Raw genomic sequence first — 23,065 nt, 5'->3', positions numbered from 1 at the left:
AACTTATGTTTTAAAAACTTTCCTTTTCTGCTCGTCACATAGATGTAGGCAGACTAAGCATGTGAATTTATAATAGATAACAAAAGTATCATACAATTGTTGGCCTGTATGGAAGCTTTGTGGAATTTTATTCAAATCTAACTTCTCATTTAATATTTGCTTTTTTGGTGTAATACAAGTGAAAAATCTGAAATCCTGTAATCTATACATACACTCACTTATCTATCTACAGACATAGATAACATTATAACAGGGGTTATAATACAAAAGTTAACAGACATTTTTCTTACTTTAAAAGGCCATTTGGGCATTTGTCAAAGTTCCACATAAATGTGAAACAGGTGTTGCTAAAAAGACAAAACAGAGAAGGAATTTTTTAAATAAGACTTGAAATGTTGTGTATCTATAAATAAAAAAAGTCAGCCTTTTACTTGGTGTAATCAACATCTGCGCAGACCTATAAGGCTACAACTTCCCCGTGACATTTCCAATTCACATCATCATTGAAAGCAGAAGACAAAGTATCTTCATTAAAACAAACCAGGCCATTCTACTCATGTTCCCAGTAAAATTTCTTTCCGTGTCTCCCAAATAATTGATGGACTCCTTTGCCTTTCGAAGGACTCCTTTGCCTTTCGAAAGACTCCTCTGGGACTGCCCCCAAATAATTGATGGACTCCTTTGCCTTTTGAAGGACTCCTTTGCCTTTTGAAAGACTCCTCTGGGACTGCTATCCACTTGCATAAGCAGGTTGCACAGGCTGCTCTGTGCCTTATTCACAACACTTATGTGATGAAAAGGAACAGAAAATCTGCTCCCTCCTCCACCCTTGAAATTACATTAGTGCCATTACATACCTCTTGAGAGAGGCAAACTTAGGGGCTTCTAAACTAATCTGTAACTCAGTAGATTCAAGGTTCCTCTCCATCAGCCCTAGCAGAGAAGGTTTTTCAAGCCTCTTTAATACAATCCTTCCATCTAGCAGGATGTTTGTTTTCCAAAACTGAGTTTTCAGATGCTTCAGAGACTTTCATACTTAAAACCAAATGGAACAAACAGTTCTAATACGGACTGCGTCTTGGTGCCATCACGTTCATTTAGCATACACCACAGCAACCAAAGCACAACTGATTCTTACACTTAAGATGTGTAGCTATTTCCACTTCTTTTCTCCTTTTGTAGTAAACATAATATAGATAAATCAATTAAAGAACAGGAGCTTACTCCCCTCTCTTTACCTCTCCTTTACAAATGAATGTAAAGTAAACCAGGTGGGCTGGGCAGTTCAGTCCAGACCCAGCTCTGATTTTCACAGTGGAATGAAGATCTGCTCATGGTGGGTGAGCACAGTGGGTGCACAGGGTGGAGGCTGTAAGGTGATGATATAACCTGCCAGGCTTCCACATTTTTTCCTTTAAATTAGGTTGAATACAAAGGGCAGAAATTTTGTGTCTTTTACTGTATTGTTCAAGGCATTTAACATATTTTATATCACGTTACATTTTCAGTAACATAATTTGCAATTTCTTAATCAGACAGCAACTTCATACCCATGTTCTCCATTTTGTTTTGCATTAGGGCTACACAGTCCCCCTGATTCAGGCCATGCCAGATGTAACACTGCTTTCCATCCAAGTCCAGAAACAGAAGGCGCCTGGAACCCCCCCATTTTGTAACATTGTCCCTTCATCTTACTCTTACTTGCATGTGAAGTACAACTGTTGCTCTCAAACAATGGTATTCACTCTGGCCACAACATGAGTCTTCCAGCCTCTTGCAGGGCCTCAGAATAACGACTTGTAAGCGGAGAGATCAACTGGACAAGGCTTCTGAAAGAAAAACTATTGTAGCACGACCCAAGTGGCACATGGCCTTGGTGACTTACCTCTTGCAACTCCTCTTTCCTTTAACTTAAGATGAAATAATTAGAGAACTTCATACGCATCCTATTTCCTCACACACGAAGCAGGAAGCCTCTACAAGGAAGAGGGATTTGACCCTCTCATTTTAACTGAAGTTATTTTTTTCTTTTTATTTTTAAATAACTGGAATATTTTGTTACAACTTTCATAATCACACTTTTCAGTTTTCTTTGTTCTTATTCTTCTGCTCTGGTCATTCTGAAAACTTCAGCAAATTAAATCAAAATTATGTTCTCACATATAAGTAGAAAAAGAAAAAAGTATTACTTGAGACAGATAAAGATCTTATTCCATCACATTACCACTGTATAGACAATCCCCTCTTAATTTGAACTTGGAGGCTTTTTTTTTTTCACTTTGTTCTTACAAATTAAGATTATATTCTCAGATAGCCCATGACAAAAGCACATGGTCCAAATCCCACAGTTTAGGAGGTCTAGCATATAAAATTTGATCCTATCTTTCCCCAGTCATTTTTCCCTCCAAAAGGTTAAATTAAAATCCATTTCTGAAAAGGCCCCAGTCCAGGGGGATCAGGGACAGAAACCCCAGATCAGGACACCGATGCTTAAGACTGTCTTTACCATGGATGTATTAATTTAATACATTGGAGAGTCCTAAGAGATGTTATTTTTAATATAAACTTATTTTCCAAATAATTTAGAGGAATACAGATTCAAGTAATTCTTCAAAGGCTTGCCTTAAGTTACCCTAACAAAAAGGTAGCTTTCAAAAGTTGACATAAAAGAAGACATTAGTGTGACTGAGAGTACAGAGTACCAGTAACCATAAATAAACTTTAACAGTTCTAGTATTAAGTTTACACAGATATCTTAACGTAACCTACAATGTGTAGCATGAATATTAACAGCACATAAGCATCACAATGTGTTAGGTATTGTTTTCTAAACCACAATTTCACTGGTCCCAGGTATTTTAAAATAACAGGACAAAGGCAGCACCTATAATACATAACCAAATCTTTAAGAAATATGCTTAATGCTATTATCGCTTAGAACTGTGGAAAGATAACAAAATACAAGTCAAATTTACAGCATAAGGCCCTTTGGTTTCGTAAGCAGCAAATGAAAGAACAATTTCTTCAGTGAAAGGCTTTGAAAAATAAAGCATGTAGGCTGTACATAAAAAAGGTAACTAGTTCCTTCCTTCTCAAAATAGCCAGCTATAGTCTTCAAAATATTATCTAAGAAAGCTCTTAAAATTCCTAGGAAAGAAAAAGTTAAAACCCAACAGTAGTATCTAACAGAGCAGAGATTCTATCATGGGCAAGCTGAACATACACCTGGGAAGTAGAAGAAACTACTGTTTGGTTTTCTAGAGAGCTTTATTAAATTTGGAGAAATACAATAAAAAGGATCTGAAATACTGTCTATTTACCATATATTCTAGAGCTTACAAATCTGTATTTCAGAACTTGCTTCACATTCATCTATCCTTCATAAGGACTTGAGTTAAAACAAAAAATAAAATGAAATAGTTTATTGTAGTCAAGGCAATTTATGGCAGTCTGCTCTCTCACACAACCATGTGCAACTTGTATGAGGCAATCCTTTTCCATCTTCTCAATGGAGCCAAAAACTATGAAGTAATTCAAGATATTTCTGTGTAACTAAACAGTGTGTGTTTAGTTACACAGAACTGCTTAGATATACAGCTGGGGCAGTCAACATCTGAATGTTACTGAGAATATTCTTTTTAGGAGGTTCCGTAACTACTCATATTCTTTTTTCACACCAGTTAGGAGCAGTATCAGATTAGCCAAAACACTGGAACACAGAATAAATGTGATCAAGTCACCACAGGTACTTTAAATCCTGCTTAAGTGGTATCTTGCTTTTGCTACGGGGCTGGTAACAACGATTTGGCATTATACAACAAGTTGTAAATGAGCATGCCCATTGGAGCAGTGTTCTTACCCTGTGCCAAACTTGCACTAAATTTTAAAACAATTTCCTATGCCTCCTGAATCCTGTCATTTACTACCACATTAATTTTAAGTATCTTATAAGAGAATAAATACAAAATATTTTCTCTTCTTAGCCTCTTACACAGTTACTGGTCAGCGATCTTTCTGTGTTAACATGGCTAAGAAAACTCTGAGGCAGCGTAAGAATTCACCTTTTGCAAACTGTCATATGGCAAAATGTGTGTGACAAATTCAGGCAACACCAATCATCAACAAGAATTTAGCAGACACTGAAAGGACTGGGGTGCAGGATTGTGTTCACTAGTGTTATTGCCCCCTAAGCATTTTGTTGAATTTAAGAAACAAAACTTTGTAGGAAATTTCATGGGAGTTGATTGAATACACTTCTGAATAATTTTGAAATATCTAGCTGCTTCTTTTTTGATTGAACATATGCATCCTACCTTCAGTGCTCTGATGTTCAGTAAAGGGACAGGAAATCTTTAGCATGTAAGATGACTTTGCACTTATGCAATTCCACTGCAGTACCAGATGAATGCAAAATCAAGTCTTTTTTCCAGTGCAAGAGTCTTTACTTTGCTGGGTTGAAAGTTTCCCCAAGTCATGCTTTTACTAGTCAAAAAAGATGTTAATCAGCTTACCCATGATCCAAATTTCATTGATCTTTGAAATAAGAAAATATTTTACCCAAAAAGATCTTTTAAGTCATTACTAGCTGAGCTGCTGTTTGTCATTGTGTTTGCTGGTTGTGCAAAGTTCTGAGGAGCAAAGAAAGGATTACCCTGTAAACCGAAGCCAGTCTGTCCTATCATGTTTATCTGAGGTCCCAAGACTGAACTGCTCGCACTTGGGGACCCCTGCGGGGGTACAAACTGATTAACCCACTGGCCTGATTTCTGTTGAGCCAACTGTTTCATACTAACTTTGGGTTTTTGAGGACCAAAAAGATTATCTAAAGCAGACATATCTGGGGGTCTGTTTTGTTGTGTCAGTGGAGAGATTGCAGATGCAGCATTCATAGGACTGTAATTTGGCATACTGGCAGTTGGTACAATGTTCATCTTGGTTGTTGCTGTTGCACTTGGACCACCGAAGAAATTTGGAGTGGTGGGACCAGCTCCCATACTGAATCCAGCAGTCTGAAAACCCATATTAGTATTTAGTCCATTTGTTATATTTCTCTTTGTGTTGTCAAGAGGTGATGAAAATCCCATTCCAACACCCATAGAAGGGACAGAAGAGAAGCTGTTTGAAGATGCAACTTTAGCTTTGTTGATAGAATGGCTAGTCAAAGATGACATATTATCTATCAGGGTATCTGTCAAGTCTTTTGTCTGCAAAATACATAAAACGCAGTTAAATGCTTTTCCTGTACAAACACCCTAGCAACAGTCTTTATCATTGCTCCTGCAGAAGTGGCATTCATTTTTCAGAAATTATACTTTACCGCATGGAATTAGGCATGAAATGAAATTATACACAGCATAAATTAGGTTATTATCATTCTTTGCCACTTGTAACTATTGCCATGCAGCTTTAATTTGACAACCAAGACAATACATGAAGTACTACTGTGGCATGCCCCATTCCCATCCCCAAGCCCTTTATATATTTAGTTAATAGACTCTTCAGAGCAAAACTTTTTTTAATATTTGCTTTTTCCTTATCTAGAACAATAGCCTTCCAATAATAATTATTTCTTAGGAAACTCCTGCAATTTAAAAAGTGTAAAATATTGCTAATAATGCAAATGGAAGGCAGATTAAAATTTATTTTAGCTTTTCTCAGATGTGCAATTGTACTACCAGTGAAAACAAAGGTGACACACAGGAGAAAAAAAAATGCTAAATGCATACAGCACTTGAAAGGAAAAAGCATCACAGCTCCAACGGAAACACTGCAGTTATTTGTTCTTTCTCACCTGCTTCACTGGAGGTGTTATTGCAGTTGCTTGTGGCTTAAGAGGTTGCTGGCTTTTCAGTTTCTGTGCCTGTTCTTGTTCTTTAGCTAACTTTTGCTTCTCTTCAAGTGTAAGTGATGCCTTTAAAAGGAAAAGTACTAAGTTGCACAGAATGTTTATTCTTACACTGATACTTTTATTTCATAAATAGCACTGTCATTCATTAATATGTTGTAGAAGAATACATATTTATACAAAAGAGAAAGTGGGTAAGCACAAAATCTATTATCATATTTATCATATTGCTAAAATGTACTTAAAGCAAATAAATACAATATTAAAAGCAGCATAATTAGAAATTGGAGCGGATCTCAAAGAGGTATCACAACAAAACCATTTTAGCTTTGTCATCTTAACGTTGAGGATAAGAAAAAGTGTTCTTCACAGTTTTTGTTTTTATATGGTTACCAGCTTGCAGTTGATATAGAAGTGCAACTGACCATGGAGTTGGAAAGGGAATTTAATTTTAAGATTGCTTAAGAGACTTTTCAGGTTTTTAACTACTTTTGTTAACAATGATGGATAAAATCATAAAATCATTCCCCACTAGTCTAAAATTAGTGAAATGGAAATGATAAAATGTGTAGATTTGGTGAAGCCATTTACATAATTAATAGTATGAAAGAATTTTACAATAGTTTATGCTTATGTTTAATATTCTATGTCATGTCATACTTTTTTCTCTGCTTCTTGTATTTATCCCCATATTGACTGTTCATTTTCACTTAACTTTGAATTGTACAGTAAATGTTAATCTCTGATACTACATGAAATTCTACATTTTATCTTCATCTGTGTTTGTAATCTTATCATAAAGTTGCCTATTTTGATTTTCTTATGTAAATCCACTGATGAAGTTTCAGTTTCACTTAAATCTATAATTTAGGAGAAAGAAAATGACCAAAAATTTATAATCCTAATTTTTGCCTACTTTGTACAAAGCTATTTTCAAGGAAAGGCTTTCACAGAAATTCAAGGATATGATTTAAACATTTTTCAGTGGACCTTCGCATGTGACTCTGTATGGTGCTGTGCTATACAGAAGCAGTTATCTTTTATTTTAAAGCTTTTAAGTATGATAAATATGTATTCACAATCTTTTTACACAACCTTACCAGACTTGTATAAGACAGATGGATGTAATAGGATTCCAAAAAAAGGTAAAACACACCTTTTTCTGTTTCGATGACATCTCATTCTCTATACTATCAGATCCACTGGTTAAGAGGTCAGTTCCACTAGTATTAAATACCTTGTCAATCTGCTTAAGTTCAAAGAAACAAAACTTAGTTATTTGAAATATTGTAATTTAAGGGAACATAAATGCTGATTAAGTAATTATAAATTTCAAGTTTCTACATGTAACACAATAAAATATTGTCGCTTACCTGATTATTTGTACTACTAGATCTTGCCTCTTCAGACACACTCATTTGGTTTGCTATATCCAAAGATCTATATAGTGCAGAGTATACACATTACAAAAAGATAACTTTACAATCACATCCACAATACTAACTCAGCAATGCAGATTATTCTTCTGCATTTAAATAATAAAAAAAAACCATTATGAGAGCACTGCCATTTTTATAGAATGCCTGCAGGTGACTGGAAATACTAATATTCTAAATTGTAAAGGCTTCCTAGTGATCATTTCACATGGTCTTAGTTCCTTCTTTTGAACAGGGTGACACAGACTTTCAGCAGCCCAAGTTAATTTGACTCAGAAAGCTCACCTTCTGTCAGACTCCATAAAACAGATCTAAATATTTTCAGATATCACTGCCTTCTAAAAGGCTGCCAGGTTTATGTTTTTTCAGTATGGTTAATGTTCTCAACAACTATAGAAAAGCAACTTAGCATATAGAAGCGAGTCATAAACTGTACTAGTGGAGCTCAGTATGAACTTTTACATTTAATGATTTAATTAAAAATGATTGATGCAAAATAATAAACTGTGACTGAACTGTATAAAAGTAAAGGATTTTATTCTATGAAACCATTGACATCACAATATTATTATCATTCTAGGACTAATAAATTGCTTGCTAAAAAACTTGCTGACAACTGTGCTTATTTGAGGTGATTCTTAACTACTGAAGTAAGAACTACCTAGATCTTTTATTGCTATGGCTAGAGTTTTCCCCACATTTGATAAAAAATTAACTGAAATTTATCTCTGGTCACTTCTTTCTTCTCTAATACACATTTAAATAAACACTTACTTCTGTTGCTCTTGCATGACATGAAGTTGTTCAAGTTTTGTTTTATGCTCTGCCTCCAATCTATTAAGCATATCTTTTATAACACAAATAAAAGAATTGAACTGTGGAACAAATATACAAGAAGTTTGGATTTTGCAGTGATGGAATCCAGAGTTTTATAACTTAAAAGGTTATATCTCATAAAATTTACAATATACAATATCAAACTGCAGATTTTAAAATAATGTATAATCTACCTTCACTATCTTCCATTAGATACCAAAGCAGAGGGTATACTGAAACAGTGAAAAGTATATATCACTAAAAAAAATAGTGGGGCAACACAGAAAAAAAAAAAAAACAACCCATAGATTAATATTACCAAACTAATTTAAAAAAAAAATCCTATGATTGCACTTCTACATTATTTGCAACATTTACAAACACAAGCAAGGGAAGAAACATTAAGATGGTACTTCAGCTTTTAACTTGAATTGTAATTATGTTAGTAGCTAATGCTTTTGCAGGATATTTGGAAGGTGTGAGTATTCATTTTGAAATTTTATACTAGATCAGCTAAACCCACTGAAAAACAACAAGCTTTAAACATGCAAATACAGTAATACTGGCAAGTTTTTTGGTTTTGTTTGTTTGCTTTTACAACAGACATAGACATATAGTAATCTACGAATTCTTCTCTGACAACAGTTTAAATCTATTCTCTGCCAATTTATCAAGTAAAAGCATGCAACATAGTCATGTTCCTACCTGATTGAGATTAAGATTGTTTTCAATACTAAGAGGAATCAGATGAGGCAATACTTTTCCTGCAAGCTGTTCTTTGGTAATTCCCAACTTCTTATGAGTAAATGTACATTTGTAAATACCTGATATACAATATCAAAATAGTTTAGTAAGCAATGTGAACAAAGTAGCACTCTATATGTATCAGTCATCTGAACATACATTGGCTCTGTGTACAAGCAGAGACAAACATGATCGAAAGAATCCTAAAAGCAAAGTACTCATCCACAACAGAAACATCTTACAGCAAGAGGCTTTGCTAAAGTTCAGAATAAGAGGAAGTCCAAAGTAATACTTTGCAGCTATGAAACCTGATATTAGGGAATGTATTGTCCTGGTCAATTATCTGAGAATATGCATATTTGAATATATCACGAGCAATCGAGTTATCATAAACTGACAAACTACTACTGAGAAATTAAGCTGTGTTAACTAAGGATGTGTTCCCTCCTGGCATACTGAAGTGTCTAGGAATAACTATCACACTGCTCTCTGATTGCATTTTACAAAGATTCTTACCTAAACGTTCGGGGCTGTGTTACACATAGGATAAGAAAACATGCATAGTCTTTGCCTTTTCTAAAATCACCAAAAAAAAGAGAATACTGGCAGGCATGAGGGATCCAGCACTAAGCCTACAAGTTCTATAGTGTTTCTGACAGGAGGATTCCTCTGCTTAAATAGTTCACCTCTGGTGGCAAACACTGAACATACTACCATAAAAGAAGCAGCAGCTTTCCTCACTTTCTACATTTAGTATTAAAACAAAACTGTTAGCTGGCCAAAAAGATATCACACAAAAGATGGAAGGTATTATGATTCCAGAAAAAAAGGAGAACCAAATTACACAAAATTGATTTCAGCCCATCATTTCCAAACTAGGGTTCACTTATCCGCTGTATCCAAGTAGAATTTAGGAGTAATACAACTAAAGTAAAAGATACACTGCCACTCATTCTCAGACAGCAAATACAAGCCAAAGCTGCAAGGATTGAGGGAAATGGGCAACTTCATATTAGTACTGATAGATGCCCTCTTGCTGATTTTGAGCAAATCAAAATAATGCTACCATCACATATTAGTAGTGTTTAATGAGGGCTTCTGCCAGCACAGCTTAGCTTGTTACAAATGGTCTTCTTTCTACTACTTTGTTGACAGTAAGAGAAATTGCCATTGTCTTCCAGACCTGGACACACAGTCACACCCCTCTTGGCAGTGACTCTGGTCATCTGGTCTCCTTGAGCCCATTCAAGTTGTTAAAATCACACATCCTGAGTTAGGCAAAGCACCAGAGTGGCACTAGGAAAGCACAACTGGGAGTAAGACCTCTCCTTCCAGAAATAACAAGCCATTAGGGTTTGTTAGCTATTTTGTGAAACCTCACCCAGACTATGTTCCATTTCAGTAAAACCTCACCCAGACTATGCTCCATCTCAGTGCAAAGGCAGCCATGTTTGCTTAAATGTCCAATAAAATGAATCTAACAAAACCTGCAGTGAAGAGTGGTAGATTTGTAGACAATCATTTTATAGCATCTGACAGGCAAGAGTGGTAAGAGAAGGTAGGAGTGACATCTCAAAAGCTCCAGCAGCACCTAAAAGAAGACAGCTTATATACTCTTCTGAGGAAAATGGCCTCTCTGGCTGGGTGGACGATACAGTCCATGAAAGTGTCACAGCCCAAGAACTGCAATGAGTACTCAGAGCTGCATAGGGCCTTGAAGACTACAAATAGATGTACTAGTGTTCGGAAGTACCAGCAATACGTAAGGTAACTGAACTGTGGCACACTCATGAAACAGGAAGTTTTTAATAGCCATTTTAGCCATACACTATGTAAACATTATCGATGATAATGCAGAAGGCTTTCAGATTTACAACATCAAAGCACAGAAGAGAAGAAGGTTGAAAGTATTAATTACCTAAAATTCCCATTAGCACTGCAGGTTCCTTGGATGGAATTTGTTGTAGAAAAGGCAAAATATCATCAAGCACAAACCATTTATCCAAGTACTCCAAAATCTTGCCTAAGCACACTAGTGAGTTTACCCGGACCTGTGAAGTATGACAAGAATTAAACAAATTCTCTACTATATTTTATCTACTACCTAAGGAAAAAAAAATAAAAAACCACCCTTACAAAACTCATACTTAGAAGAAAACAGGTGCTACTCAAACTACAACCTTCCTATCTGAAATTTCAAGACAAGCTAAAACCCCCCTTTTGTCATGAAAGGAAAATACATATAGTTACTACCTGCTTGCAAAACACTGGCTTTTCTGCAGGACAAACACTGTTAACATATATTATTGTGGAACACACTTCAACAATTTTTACAGTATTACTAACACAGTAAGTTGTTAACGACTTTAAAAACTGTTAGAGTAAAAAAGTAAATGGTGCTTCTGTATTTGGAAAAAGTAAAAAAATAACTCAAAAAGAAATGAGAGCACACTGTTGGGCTTTTCTTTAAAAACACAACAGCAGAAAAGCCAAAGTAATTAAAGGTAACAACATTTTCTGAGGACTGAGAGACAAAACTATTAGGATACTTACAGCAAGAGAAGAAGTTTGCAAACATGCATTTTTAATTCTTGGAATTAATGAATTTTTCATTGATGGGTAATCTATTAAATTGGCAAACGTGGGAATTATGTTTAGGCAAAGCTCCTATAAAAAAAAATCCTCATAAGTTTAAAAAGACACATGCATATTTATTATAAAATTAGTACTATATTACTCAAGATCAAAATTAGTTTTAAATGTCTCCTTAAGCTTTCCTTTAAGGAAATATTTAAGGAAATACAATGTTTAACTAAGCTGACCTTAATCTATCAGACTCACTTAAAAATAGCTAGAATAATAAAGCATCATGGTATGCATATAGAACTTTGGAAAATAGATTTCAAAAAGAGCATTCATAAATTTATAATAAAGTATTTGAATAGTAAGAATATTTTGCATTTTCACAAAACATCTTTGTAATAAAAAACAACTTTTATTACATCAAATTGTAACATTCTACGTAAGTCAAGCAAATCTGAATGAGTACTGCCAATAACACTACAGCAGCACAACAATAGGCTGAAAGATAAAAGAGCATATCAAGATTAAACAACAGAGCAAAAAGAGGAAAAAAAGCATCAGAGAAAAAAAAATCCTATTTCAGCCGAATCTCAAAAAACAAGAGACAGCAATATTAAGTATACATTGCAAATAAATACCTGAGTAACCAAACTGACGCAGAAAAAAACTCATGCCACTTATTTAGAAACAAAAACCTTTCTCCATAATATTGCAAAGGCTTTGCAAAGGTGAAAGACACATCTAATTATCCAAATCCTTCTTTAAGAAATATTTTGTTTGTTTATCTCCCCTCCCACTGCTGAATGCCTTTAGGTAACTGGAAATTAAATTCAGTAGAAGAATTTTTTTTTTAAATAAGAACCTTAGAAAGCCAGAGAAAGCATATAGAGAAAAATTAAAATATGGATACACGAAAGTGTCACCAGAAGGTATATTAATAGGGTTTTACAGCAAATCAGGTCTTCCAAGGTAACTGTCAGCACACATGTTCTTACCAGTAGGACCTCAGAATAAGCCACCTTTCATTGACTGGTAAGAGCATGCACGCCTGCACAGGCCATGTAGTTTAAATGCACATCCTCCTACTTTTTGCTCTGGTGGCTAGTAAGAATTTAGGATAAGAGCATTAGAACAACAGTGAAGTGGTTACTCCCTGGAAAGTAAGGGAACTAAATTCTATTTTACTAAAACAAATTTTCTTTAATAAAACATTAATCTCTTTCAACATTCAGGAATATAACACAGATTTTAACATCTCTTTTTTCAAGTAAACAAACACATGAGTATGCAAAATTTGGCATATCAGCTTAAAGAAAAGAGAAAATTGTCTTAAATAAAGGCTTCAATTACTATACCTGGATCTGAATTGAAGGTGCTTCCAAGGCTCTATAAACCATTGGTAGGACACTGTTCTTTATTTCATCTGGTGGAGTTTTGGTCAGAAGCAAGTCCATTTTTTGCAGGAAGATCAACAAAATCTATTAAAAGAAGGACATTCAGAAGCCAGAAGTTTTAACTCCAGAAACATATACTCACAATCTAAAGTGTGTTGTATCATATAATAAAAACTTCAGAAGTTTTCTTGTAACTCAGTAAATGTGATCACTTACCATGTTGCTTGCCTGAAGGCATGGAAGACAAAAAACACTTTGACATATTATTGCATTTTAAAAACAGCAAATACAAATCAAACAAAATATGCATGTTCTTGACTAATCCTGAAATAAGAAATAATAATGGCTAAGAAATCAGTTCTTGTTTCTATTTACAACACGGTCTTCCGTTAAAAACCACCCACAAAAAATCTTTATACACAAATCTCTATTGAAAAAGCTAAACTTTCAAAAAACTACAGCTGCACTCAAAGCACTTGATCACAACTCCACATATAAAAGCTGTATTCCGTCTGCATCTAGAATCAGAATAGGGACACAATGAAAAGAATATTATAGCTACTATATACATACAAAATACTTTTATTCTATTTCACATGGAAATTGTATATCATAAAATGAAAAATCCCAAACAAAAAAGATTCATACCACATTAACCTAAAAATCAACACTAGAATAGCACATTTACATAGTGGGATTCATCTTGCTTAGCCATAGCCATCTAAAAGTTAGCTGCTATTCTAAGTTACTCATCCAGGCTCAGTCTCCAATACACAGAGCTACATAACTCATAAGACTTATGCCTCATCTCAGATAGGTGAAACAACTTTTTACATTGACTATTCACTGATATCTAGACTCCTTTTAGAAAACAGGTTAGACCAGGTGGATAAATTGTGGTGAGTGGTATCACACTAATAATAAAAAGCCAAGTATTTTATAGGAGGAAAAGATTGCAAGTCTAAAAATATGTAGCAGTCAGTGCTTGTATGTCAAATAAACAGAAGCATCAAAGTGTAGAAATACATGTGTACCAAGACCACATTACAAGTTTCCCCCTTTCATTTGCTTTCCTTTACAGGGAAGAAAAATACATTATTTTAAACTGCAGCTAATGTGTGTTTTCTTATTGTATATTTATAATTAACTAAACTGTACACATACACACACAAACTCATTCATTCATTCATCACATGAACATTGATTCTGATGTAATATCCACAAATCTGGGAGAATACAGGCAAGATGGACCAGATCAGTTTTAAAGTTATATTTATTTTTGAATAAAGAATTTTCATTTGTCCTAAACTTGGCTTTTTTGAAACCTACGTGCGCTCATAACACTGTTCTTCTCTAGCAACCCTGCAATACTGCAGCACAAGAGTTTCTGTATTAGTTAAATGTACAGTTTTGGAGAAGGATCATTTGATTGTTTTTGCAAATTTGAAAAGCATGTGAATGAAACCTGTTATTTAACAACTAGAAAAGCTCCTTTAAAACAAGAACCAGATGTCTGACCATGTAACAGACTGCTTTTAAGTTAAACATCGTATTGTATAGTAATTCAGGTTTCACAGAAGCAGTTCAGCCATTTTCCACTGGCTGTCAATGCTTTCCAACTAAGATAACATAAAGCCGAATCATTTTTGATATCTCACTCTACCTGTCTTGAACTAGAATGTAGTTCATGCTGTTCCAATGAACCCCTTTTATTTTTAGCTTTCTAGGGTCATACTTCATGCTTTTAATCTACTGAAGTAGAAACTATGATGTTACAGTCACAGATTCACACATACCATCTAGTAAGCAAGCAGCAGCAGCTGCACCCATTAATGCTAAAGATGTGCTTCATTCATTACTACAGAGCCCAGTACTTGTCAGGGTACACTTTGGTGTACTGAATTAGAATATAACTTTACAGCTCATCATATGCTAACTCCCTATGGATTCCCCTAGACAGGATAGGGTTTGTCTAAACTGGGAAGCTATGTCAGAGTAAGCTAGGATGTTAATTTACAGCACACCTGTTACTCCATGCTAACTCCAACAGTATGATACGAACATGTAGTTTAACTAAATATTCCATTTTCATATTATAAATTCTCTCATAGAAAGACATTGTGAACACTGGATAACAATTTCTTCATACAGAATTACAGCAGCTTCCCTGTGATACATTCACCTCCTAGCTCAAGTACCCTATGAAAGCCAAGCAACGGGTCCCTCACACACATCTAAAACATCTTGAGAGAGCATTTGGAAGAAACACTGGCACCTTCCCCATCCGCCCCTCTCCATGAGTTACACACACACTGCCACTGGACATTTTTGCCTTGCACGAAGACAGTCAGAGTTGTAATTCTGTCCTTTGGCACTTTGAACCTTTATATTCTTTCCTGAATTTCTGGTATATTAACTTTGAAAACCTGTCCTAGACTGCTTAAACAAACTTTGCCATACTAAAAAGACCACAGAAATAACAGTGGAGTAAGCCATCTAGTACTCAGTGTGCATTAAAAATGTGAACATAAGAATTTAATATACAGTATCTAGAAAGCGACAGAAAAACTTTGCAAAGCTCGCTCTTTATGAGCTGATCCCAAGTCTGTATTTTGCTTCCCTTATTTCTCAAGAAATAGAACAGCTTTTGTGCGCATTATGCTCCAGATATAACTTTGAGACAAACTTTTTTGCAGTAAGGATTTTCACAAATCTGATGTTAAAGGTAGCAAAACATAATGTTAACTTTTAGGATGAAACAGCACAAATAAAATATTCACTGGCTTTCGTCCAGTTAAACGTTTAACTTTTTCAAGACAACAACAAAGCTAACATAAAGCCCCAGTGGACCAAAAATTAAACAGTATTAAGTAGTTCTAATTTTCAGAGGTATTCCCAGTTACACAGTTGCCTCCTTTCCCCCCTGCCCAGTATAATGAGAGTTCTCTGATCCAGTTTTCTGAAACTCAGAAATAAAAGGTCTACTTGTTCGTTTCTGTGTTTATCTTGCCCCTTAAGTGCTCTGCAGAGAAATAATAGCATCCATCAGTAAAACAAGGTGAGCTAGAAGGAATGCATAGCTGCCTTTTATCTGTGGAGGCAAAATGCCAAACTTAGTGGGAGAGTTCTCAGGAATCATCAGGCACATGGTGTTGACAAAAGGACCTAAATGTTTTGCTCCTTTACAGTAATGATAATGTCTTACAACTTTTATGCATGTAAACAACAGAAAAAAGTGTATTTTACTTACACAGCTGTCAAATAAAATTAAACAAATTTCACAAATTTGTGCATAGTCCTCAAATAAGCACTATTTTATTATGATCAATAATCAGCACTTTTAAGAGAGTGCCAAAATTCCACCCCATGATCCTAGTGTCAGCAATCTGGATACAAGGAAAAAAAAAATCATAAGTTCAGCTACTGGTAGAATATGTGCAAATATTGTACTGTTCAACCCTGCTCAGATTGGCTAGCTAAGTGGTAAAATGCTTACAAATATATCTTCTACAACCAACCAAAAATAAGAATTGAGTGGTAAATTAAATGTTTCCTTTTTTGCTAATCTAATCTCATCCACAAATACAAATACACTCTTGGAAAACCCATCTAAAAAAGCAGGAGTAGAGGCTTTGTGAATTTTCTGGAAAAAATCTATTTTATATGAATCAAGACAGATTGCCTGGACAACTACAGAGCAGGCTGGGCAACCTGTGTGAAGCTGGAAAAGGGAAATTGAACAATTAGTCATTCTCCAGGGAAAAAAAAAAAACACCAAACAGAAAAATTGTAATCTGAACAATATTAACATACCTGGATTGGTTCTTGCTGCTTAAACACAGGACCAAGATCAGGCAGAATGAGCTTGACATATTCTTCTTTAGTGCATTCCTCAGCAATTAGGAGAACATTAGGCAAGACAAAGGGTACCATATCAGGATTTACAAATTCAGAAGTCAAGCAGGGCAAAATTCGCTGAATTATAACACGCTAAAAGAAAAAAAAAAAACAAGCATGCATCAGATTGTACTGCATTGCAGTAAATTACTATTTTGCCAGCTCAACACCTTTTGTATTAACCCCACATTTACAAAATAGCAGACAGACAATTTTCAGTTTTGAACTCTTTATTTTCACAGTATACTCTAGCTAATTTACACTGTGCTACTTGGTGTACTTTTCTCTGTTTGCACTCAAAACATAACTGGAGACTATAATGACTGTGAAGGTCAACAAAAAAACAATTAACTGTACAGAAAATAGGACCTTCAGCCACATACATTAATTATGAAAACTTTATTCTATATGCTTTCTTTAAAAAGACCCTAAAAAGACCTTTAAAAAACACCTTATCACACCCCTCAAATAATGAGTTTTTCAGTACCCCGTCACTTACCGAACACACACATAATCCTACTATACATCCCTGTAAAACTCCAGGTACATTCCCTAAATGGGATACTGCTGACGAAACAGGTACTGTGGATGTCTACTATAGAGTTAGACATCCTTAAATGCTTTTAAAGCCGATAAAGAGAAAGACAGAGTTCGAGGGCACAGTCCCTTCTCTCATAAATTATACTTTCAAGACAGAGAAAAAAAATGAATGCCCTAAAAGATGCCACTTATGTCACTCAGTGCCTGTCTAAATTCAAGTGAAATACATCCCATCTGTTTTCAAATTCAAAGCATCAATGACTTCTAATCAAAGGAAAAAAGTTACTAAATTAAAAAGACAGTATTAAACACGAAGTCTGAATTTTTCACTGAGTAGTTCAAAACAAAATTAAAAATAAAGAAATGTAATGCAATGGTTCAGAAGCTCAGCTATTCTATTATGTATTAAACTAATACTATTCTTCTGTCACATATGCATTATGCCTTACACAAATTAAAGAATATCACAAAAGGCAAAGGAGTCAGTCTAGCTGTAGTGTCTAATGCTACACTGAAGAAATCTGTAAAGACAGACATTTGCCTTTGAGGTTTCTGGGTACTGCTAGCACAAGACAGCATTTAGTCTGTTGAGGGAAGGACGTTTTGCATCATTCAATACTGAAGTACTGCCTTGATATGAAAAAAACTGAAGCAATCTTATTGGGAGGAAAAGGTGGCAAGATGACTGCAAAGAGCTATGACAGCATGTGGAAACAAAGCAAAAGCCTTGTAAGTGGAGAGAAGACAACTCCCTTTCAAAGTGGGATGAACTACAAGACGACATGCAAATTATGGTTCCTTACACATACTGTTAGCACAATTTGTCATTTTGTGTTTAAAGAATTACTGATAGCTGAGGAGTATTTCCACTCCAATTATTTTCTAATCTGCCCTTTTTTCCTACTACTTTATTCTGACAGTCTCATGGCAGTCTATTATGGTACAATGCTACATAAAGTCTAGCTTTCTGAGATTCAGAATGTTCACATTTTTTTAAACTCACTATTTCAAGACATCATACCGACATACCTTTGGTAGTTTTGGCAGAACCTTTGGTAGCCCTTTAAAAAACTGTGACTTCTGAAGGTTATCCCTTTGAAATAATGAATCAAAATACTGAAGCGTCATTGCTCCTACATCATCAAAGAATGGTATCTAAAAATAAGATTAAAAGCTTGTGATCTGGATGGAGACAGCATTGACACTATTACAAAATATAATCATCTATTTGCCTTTTCAATGCACTATAGTAAACCTTTACAATAACACGTCTGGAACTAACAAATAGAAAAGTACATTTTTACACACTAAGTACTATAATATTCACAGATAAATAAGATGGAATTTTACTAGCATTACTGGAACGAAAATTCTGCATTCAAAAACTTGCATGGGTAAGACTCCTCCTTCCTGGTAGCTCTCAGTTTTAGAGAGGGATATATCAAACCCTTACGAGCTTGCAACAGCTAAAGACAAAGCATGGTCTCTTGGACTATTCAGACACTTGTTTTCAGTTGAAGAATTTGTGCAAAAAAAATAAAAAAGGATATAAAAATATTTAAAGAAGATCTGCTGTAAGGCAGAAAGAGAAGCCAGCAACAGTAAGGCAATACAGAAAAAAAAAAAGCATCAGAAAAGCAGACTGGAGTAGGGCGATACAGCAGAAAAGATCCAATTAGCAGAGAATTCAAGCTAGTCTGCACTGTGGACTTAAATTCTGTCTTCTAGATCGCACCCCAAAATGTCTGTGATCGTGGAATTCTACACAGGTTAATACAAACTACTTAAAACTAGCAAGGCAAACTTGCCCATGTCAAGCTCCTTTTTAGCTCATGTCATGCTGGCCACAATAAACTGCTTTTAGAACTAAAGCTCTAATATCTCTAGACCCTACAATTCAGTCTGCAGTGCAGACGTGGTAAAAGAGACTTAAAATCTTAATAAAGCCACACTGCTTAATACAACCATTTACAGATTTGTTTGTTGTAGTCCTTCAGACAAGTTAGCTGACACCCCAGTAATATTTGCCAGTTTCCTCACTTCCCATCTTCCAGCATATATGTTGGCAGAACCATTACCTCTTACCCCTCCCTTCTTCACTCACTACTTCTTCCAACTGTTAAAATAGTGATATCTCTCTCTGCATACAACCTCTTTATATGACAGGAAAACCAGAAAATCATTTAGCCAAGCAAATCTATAAGCAGGAACCTGAAAGGCTATCAGATACGAGAAAATAGGGTATACGACAAAGGAAGAATCATGCTTTTAAGTTCTACTTTCAGACAGGAAGAGTTTGTCAAATTAAAACTTAAATGATCCTACTTACAATTAATTTTTGCTTTATTATGGCAAGTAAGCTGTGAATATATTTTAAGCTCTTCTTCCGCATATTTAAGAATACACCAAAAATCATAAGCCAAAAGGTAATCCTTACATTTATTGCCCTTTATCATTTTATGGCTTTAAAATCCTTCCAATACAGTTTTAAAGATTGAATTGTATAAAAACATAGCATAGAAAATACTTCCAACTGTATTAGAAAGCAATAAAATAGTGTTGCATTCTAAATTATGTCTCAACACCCACTTTTTCCATATATAAAGGTCAGCATAAGGACAACTTCTGGTATCAACTCATATCATTATTTCCAAAATAGTTTAAAAATACTTAACATTTCAACTAAAATGATTAACAGGAAAACACTTTAAAATAGCTCTATTGTTTCTACACATCAAACAGTATTTTCCCCTCTATCCTATGGCTACTGTATTTTCCATGAACTGACCTTAGTCATTTGATCTGCGTCTGGTCTGACTGCTGGAGCTACATTTAAGAGCAGCTTTACATGTTCACGCACCTCCTCTGGTATATTCTGAAGCGTACTGGAGCTTAAACGGCTCAGCTGTGTAAGTAATTTAAGCACATGCACCATGAAGTCAGAAAATCCTGCACAGAACTATTTCCAACATACAACAGGACTACACCTTGTCCTCCTGATGGTTTCTCTACCCACACCTTTTATATCCCTCCCTTCTCCCCTTTTATAACCCATTTGCTTCTGATCCCTGATAGTCTTCTTTCTGTCTCCCAACAGCCTACCCGCTTCAGGTCACATTCCCCTGTTTCCAACTTCTCATTATGTTCAGGTTATCAGAGAACACAAACCCAGTATTTTTAAACACATACATGTTATTATCTGAGATGTTGTCTACACACATTAAAATACAATACACACACATAAGGCAATGGGCACCCAAAGCAGTTATGACAAAGGAAACTTGCATATGAATGTACATTACGTCAACTGATCCAAGTAACTGTCTTCTGAAAAATATTAGTAGTCCACAAAGAATGTGAAATAGCTGATAATTAATTGGATACCAATTGCAATGTCAAGTGATCAAATCAGTCTAAACTCAGCCATCTTCAACAGTCCCACAGAGGTCATTCACTGCCTTGTGTTTCACACTGTTCACCCCAACAGGTAAAGTACTTATTCCACAACACCAGTATTCAACAGGTTTACAGAGAATTTAGATGAAAAATGAGATTTGTAGTTTATAAAGTTGGTACATGTAACCTTCTCTACACGTATATTTATTTCCCATATTTTACTAGGATTCGTTTTTCTTGTTATAAAGATAGCATGCAAGGTAAGAGACCATTATTGGATTATTTATGTTGGAACAATGGTAGCGTTCTCTAAATACTTAAATCTATTTTAAAACAGTAACTTTTCAAATATGAACATCAATGAATAATAGTCACAAATAGAACAAATACCTGATCCAGCTGTCTGCTAAAGCTTTTATAAATATCCTGCTTGTTGACCTCAAAAATTGGTTTCCCTTTATTAAATACCGCATACATAACAGCTCCTAGAGAGTACATATCACTGGCTGTCTCACAGCTCACAGACAGAATATATTCTGGTGCCAGGTATTCAGGATTTGGAAGACACAAGGATGGCAAGTTTGGGTCCCATTCCTTACAAGGGAACTTTGGCTACAAGAGAAGAAAAAGTACACCTATCAGGGATTTTTAAAGAACATTTTAAATAAGAAATTCAAGCAGCAAAAAATGATTAATCCACTCAAATTCAATTATGAATGAAACAGAAATGGACTAAGGCAAAACTGTTAAGAATCTCTGTCTGTAGCTTTGAGTGATTAGCTCATGCAGTTAAGTCTGAATATCAAAGGTGGGCAGTGTAATGTAAATCAAAGTGCTGCTGTAAGAAGGAAACATGAGCTATGACGGGAATTCACTTTAGGAGTCAGCAACCAGGCACTGAGTGGATACAACAGACTAAATTAGGTAGCTTTGCATGTCATCCAACATGCAGGTAAGCAGAAGTGGCACAGGCTTCAGCCTCTGACTGAAACCATCACTAGTTTATTTTGACTCCACTGAGCCAACCTAGGCTCTTTTTCTGTGACGACCAAAGACAGCACTTCAATCTAGACCTGTACCATATGTTCAAACTTCCGGACAACAAAATATAGAGGTGAATATTAAAGAAATGATTCTGTACTGACATGTAAGGTCATGAAACTGGTTTCAGACAACGATCTGAATTTGAAATTTAATTATTATAAATATAAAGATCTATTACCTCCTGTTCAGATGGATTTGTTGACTGGATACAAAAATCAAAGCCCATAATTTTCCATGCTCCACTCTTATTCAAAATTATATTTTCAGGAGTAATATTCCCATGGACCATTTTCACACTGCTATGCAAAAATGACAAGCCTTCAGAAACCTGTTAACAAAAGATTATTTCAGGTTAAATATTTCCCCAAAATATCCTGTCAGACATTTACAAAAATTATTTTCCTGTAGTCACTGTTAAGTTGGTAAGTTAACTAAGAAACAATTTTTCACCACTATTTTAGGCTGTCTTAAAAATTATGTATGATGGAAACTAAACACAGATGTGTAATCAGCAGATGAGATTACTAATGCTGATTAACTATCACAGCATAAGAACAAAAACACTTTTCAAAGTTGATCAACATATTCACTAAATAAAAACTGGGAGCTACTGTTCCACCACAGAAGGCAAAGAAAAGATTCACATATGAAAGAAACAGCTGTAGCATAGACATTTATATGGAAAATAAAAATTAATTTGATTTTCTATTTTCCATGTCAGAATAAGCTAAAACAGTAGCAGCCTCCAGTGTTCATCCTCTCTTATACCTGCAGTGATCAGGGCACTATAATCTCTCACTTCCCAACTATTTGATTTAGTATAAGTAGACAAAACTTTGGCGGTTTACAACCTTATAAATCGATCATTAATACTACAAGCACAAGAAAATTTTAAGGACAACCTGTGTCATACCTGAAGCAAACCATATTTGGTCTCCACATCATAAAGTTTGTATTCTTTAATGTCAGATGGTAAAGGAGAAGGTAGGTTGTCCCAGCTGCCAAGAACATTAGCTAAACTTGCACAGACTGGTTCTGTACAAAATGCCAAGCAATCCCTGTAGAGGAAATATACAAAAACATTTCTTATAAATAAATGTAATAAATCTCAACTGTGAATAAAGAACTACACAAACATGACATTATACATTACCAGAGCACTTGGTGCTACTAAAAACCATGTTATAGCTCAGGCTTTGAATTCTTACAAGTAATATACTACGGAGAAATATAGAAATATCTGAAATATTTAAAAAAATTAGAATTAAGTTATTCTCTAACATTCACATACGTCACTAATGGTGCACGCCATCTTTCAAAAAAAGTTTAACAAAACCATGCTTTTCTTGTCCTAATCCAGAAAAATCAAA

At 35.0% G+C, this 23,065-nt stretch overlaps 1 protein-coding gene across 1 annotated transcript in view; it reads right to left on the bottom strand.

Moving 5' to 3' along the window:
- Nucleotides 1-4,177: 4,177 nt before the first annotated feature.
- SCYL2 (SCY1-like 2 (S. cerevisiae)) overlaps nt 4,178-23,065 on the bottom strand; it is a 30,517-nt gene continuing 11,629 nt past the window's right edge. Inside the window, exons 3-17 of the mRNA XM_010083744.1 lie at nt 22,609-22,753; nt 21,874-22,023; nt 21,042-21,263; nt 20,044-20,160; nt 18,285-18,410; nt 16,632-16,808; nt 12,780-12,902; nt 11,395-11,508; nt 10,760-10,892; nt 8,803-8,921; nt 8,056-8,156; nt 7,219-7,285; nt 7,002-7,094; nt 5,792-5,911; nt 4,178-5,204 (exon numbers count right to left, since the gene is read on the bottom strand). Coding sequence (XP_010082046.1) covers nt 4,554-5,204; nt 5,792-5,911; nt 7,002-7,094; nt 7,219-7,285; nt 8,056-8,156; nt 8,803-8,921; nt 10,760-10,892; nt 11,395-11,508; nt 12,780-12,902; nt 16,632-16,808; nt 18,285-18,410; nt 20,044-20,160; nt 21,042-21,263; nt 21,874-22,023; nt 22,609-22,753 — 2,458 coding nt within the window. The 3' untranslated portion in view covers nt 4,178-4,553. The remainder of the gene's footprint in view (nt 5,205-5,791; nt 5,912-7,001; nt 7,095-7,218; nt 7,286-8,055; nt 8,157-8,802; nt 8,922-10,759; nt 10,893-11,394; nt 11,509-12,779; nt 12,903-16,631; nt 16,809-18,284; nt 18,411-20,043; nt 20,161-21,041; nt 21,264-21,873; nt 22,024-22,608; nt 22,754-23,065) is intronic.

Source organism: Pterocles gutturalis, unplaced genomic scaffold (assembly GCF_000699245.1).
Source record: "Pterocles gutturalis isolate BGI_N339 unplaced genomic scaffold, ASM69924v1 scaffold6640, whole genome shotgun sequence".
Taxonomy (NCBI): Eukaryota; Metazoa; Chordata; class Aves; order Pterocliformes; family Pteroclidae; genus Pterocles; species Pterocles gutturalis.
The sequence above is the reverse complement of the archived record's forward strand: the minus strand, read 5'-3'. Positions and strand labels throughout refer to the sequence as shown.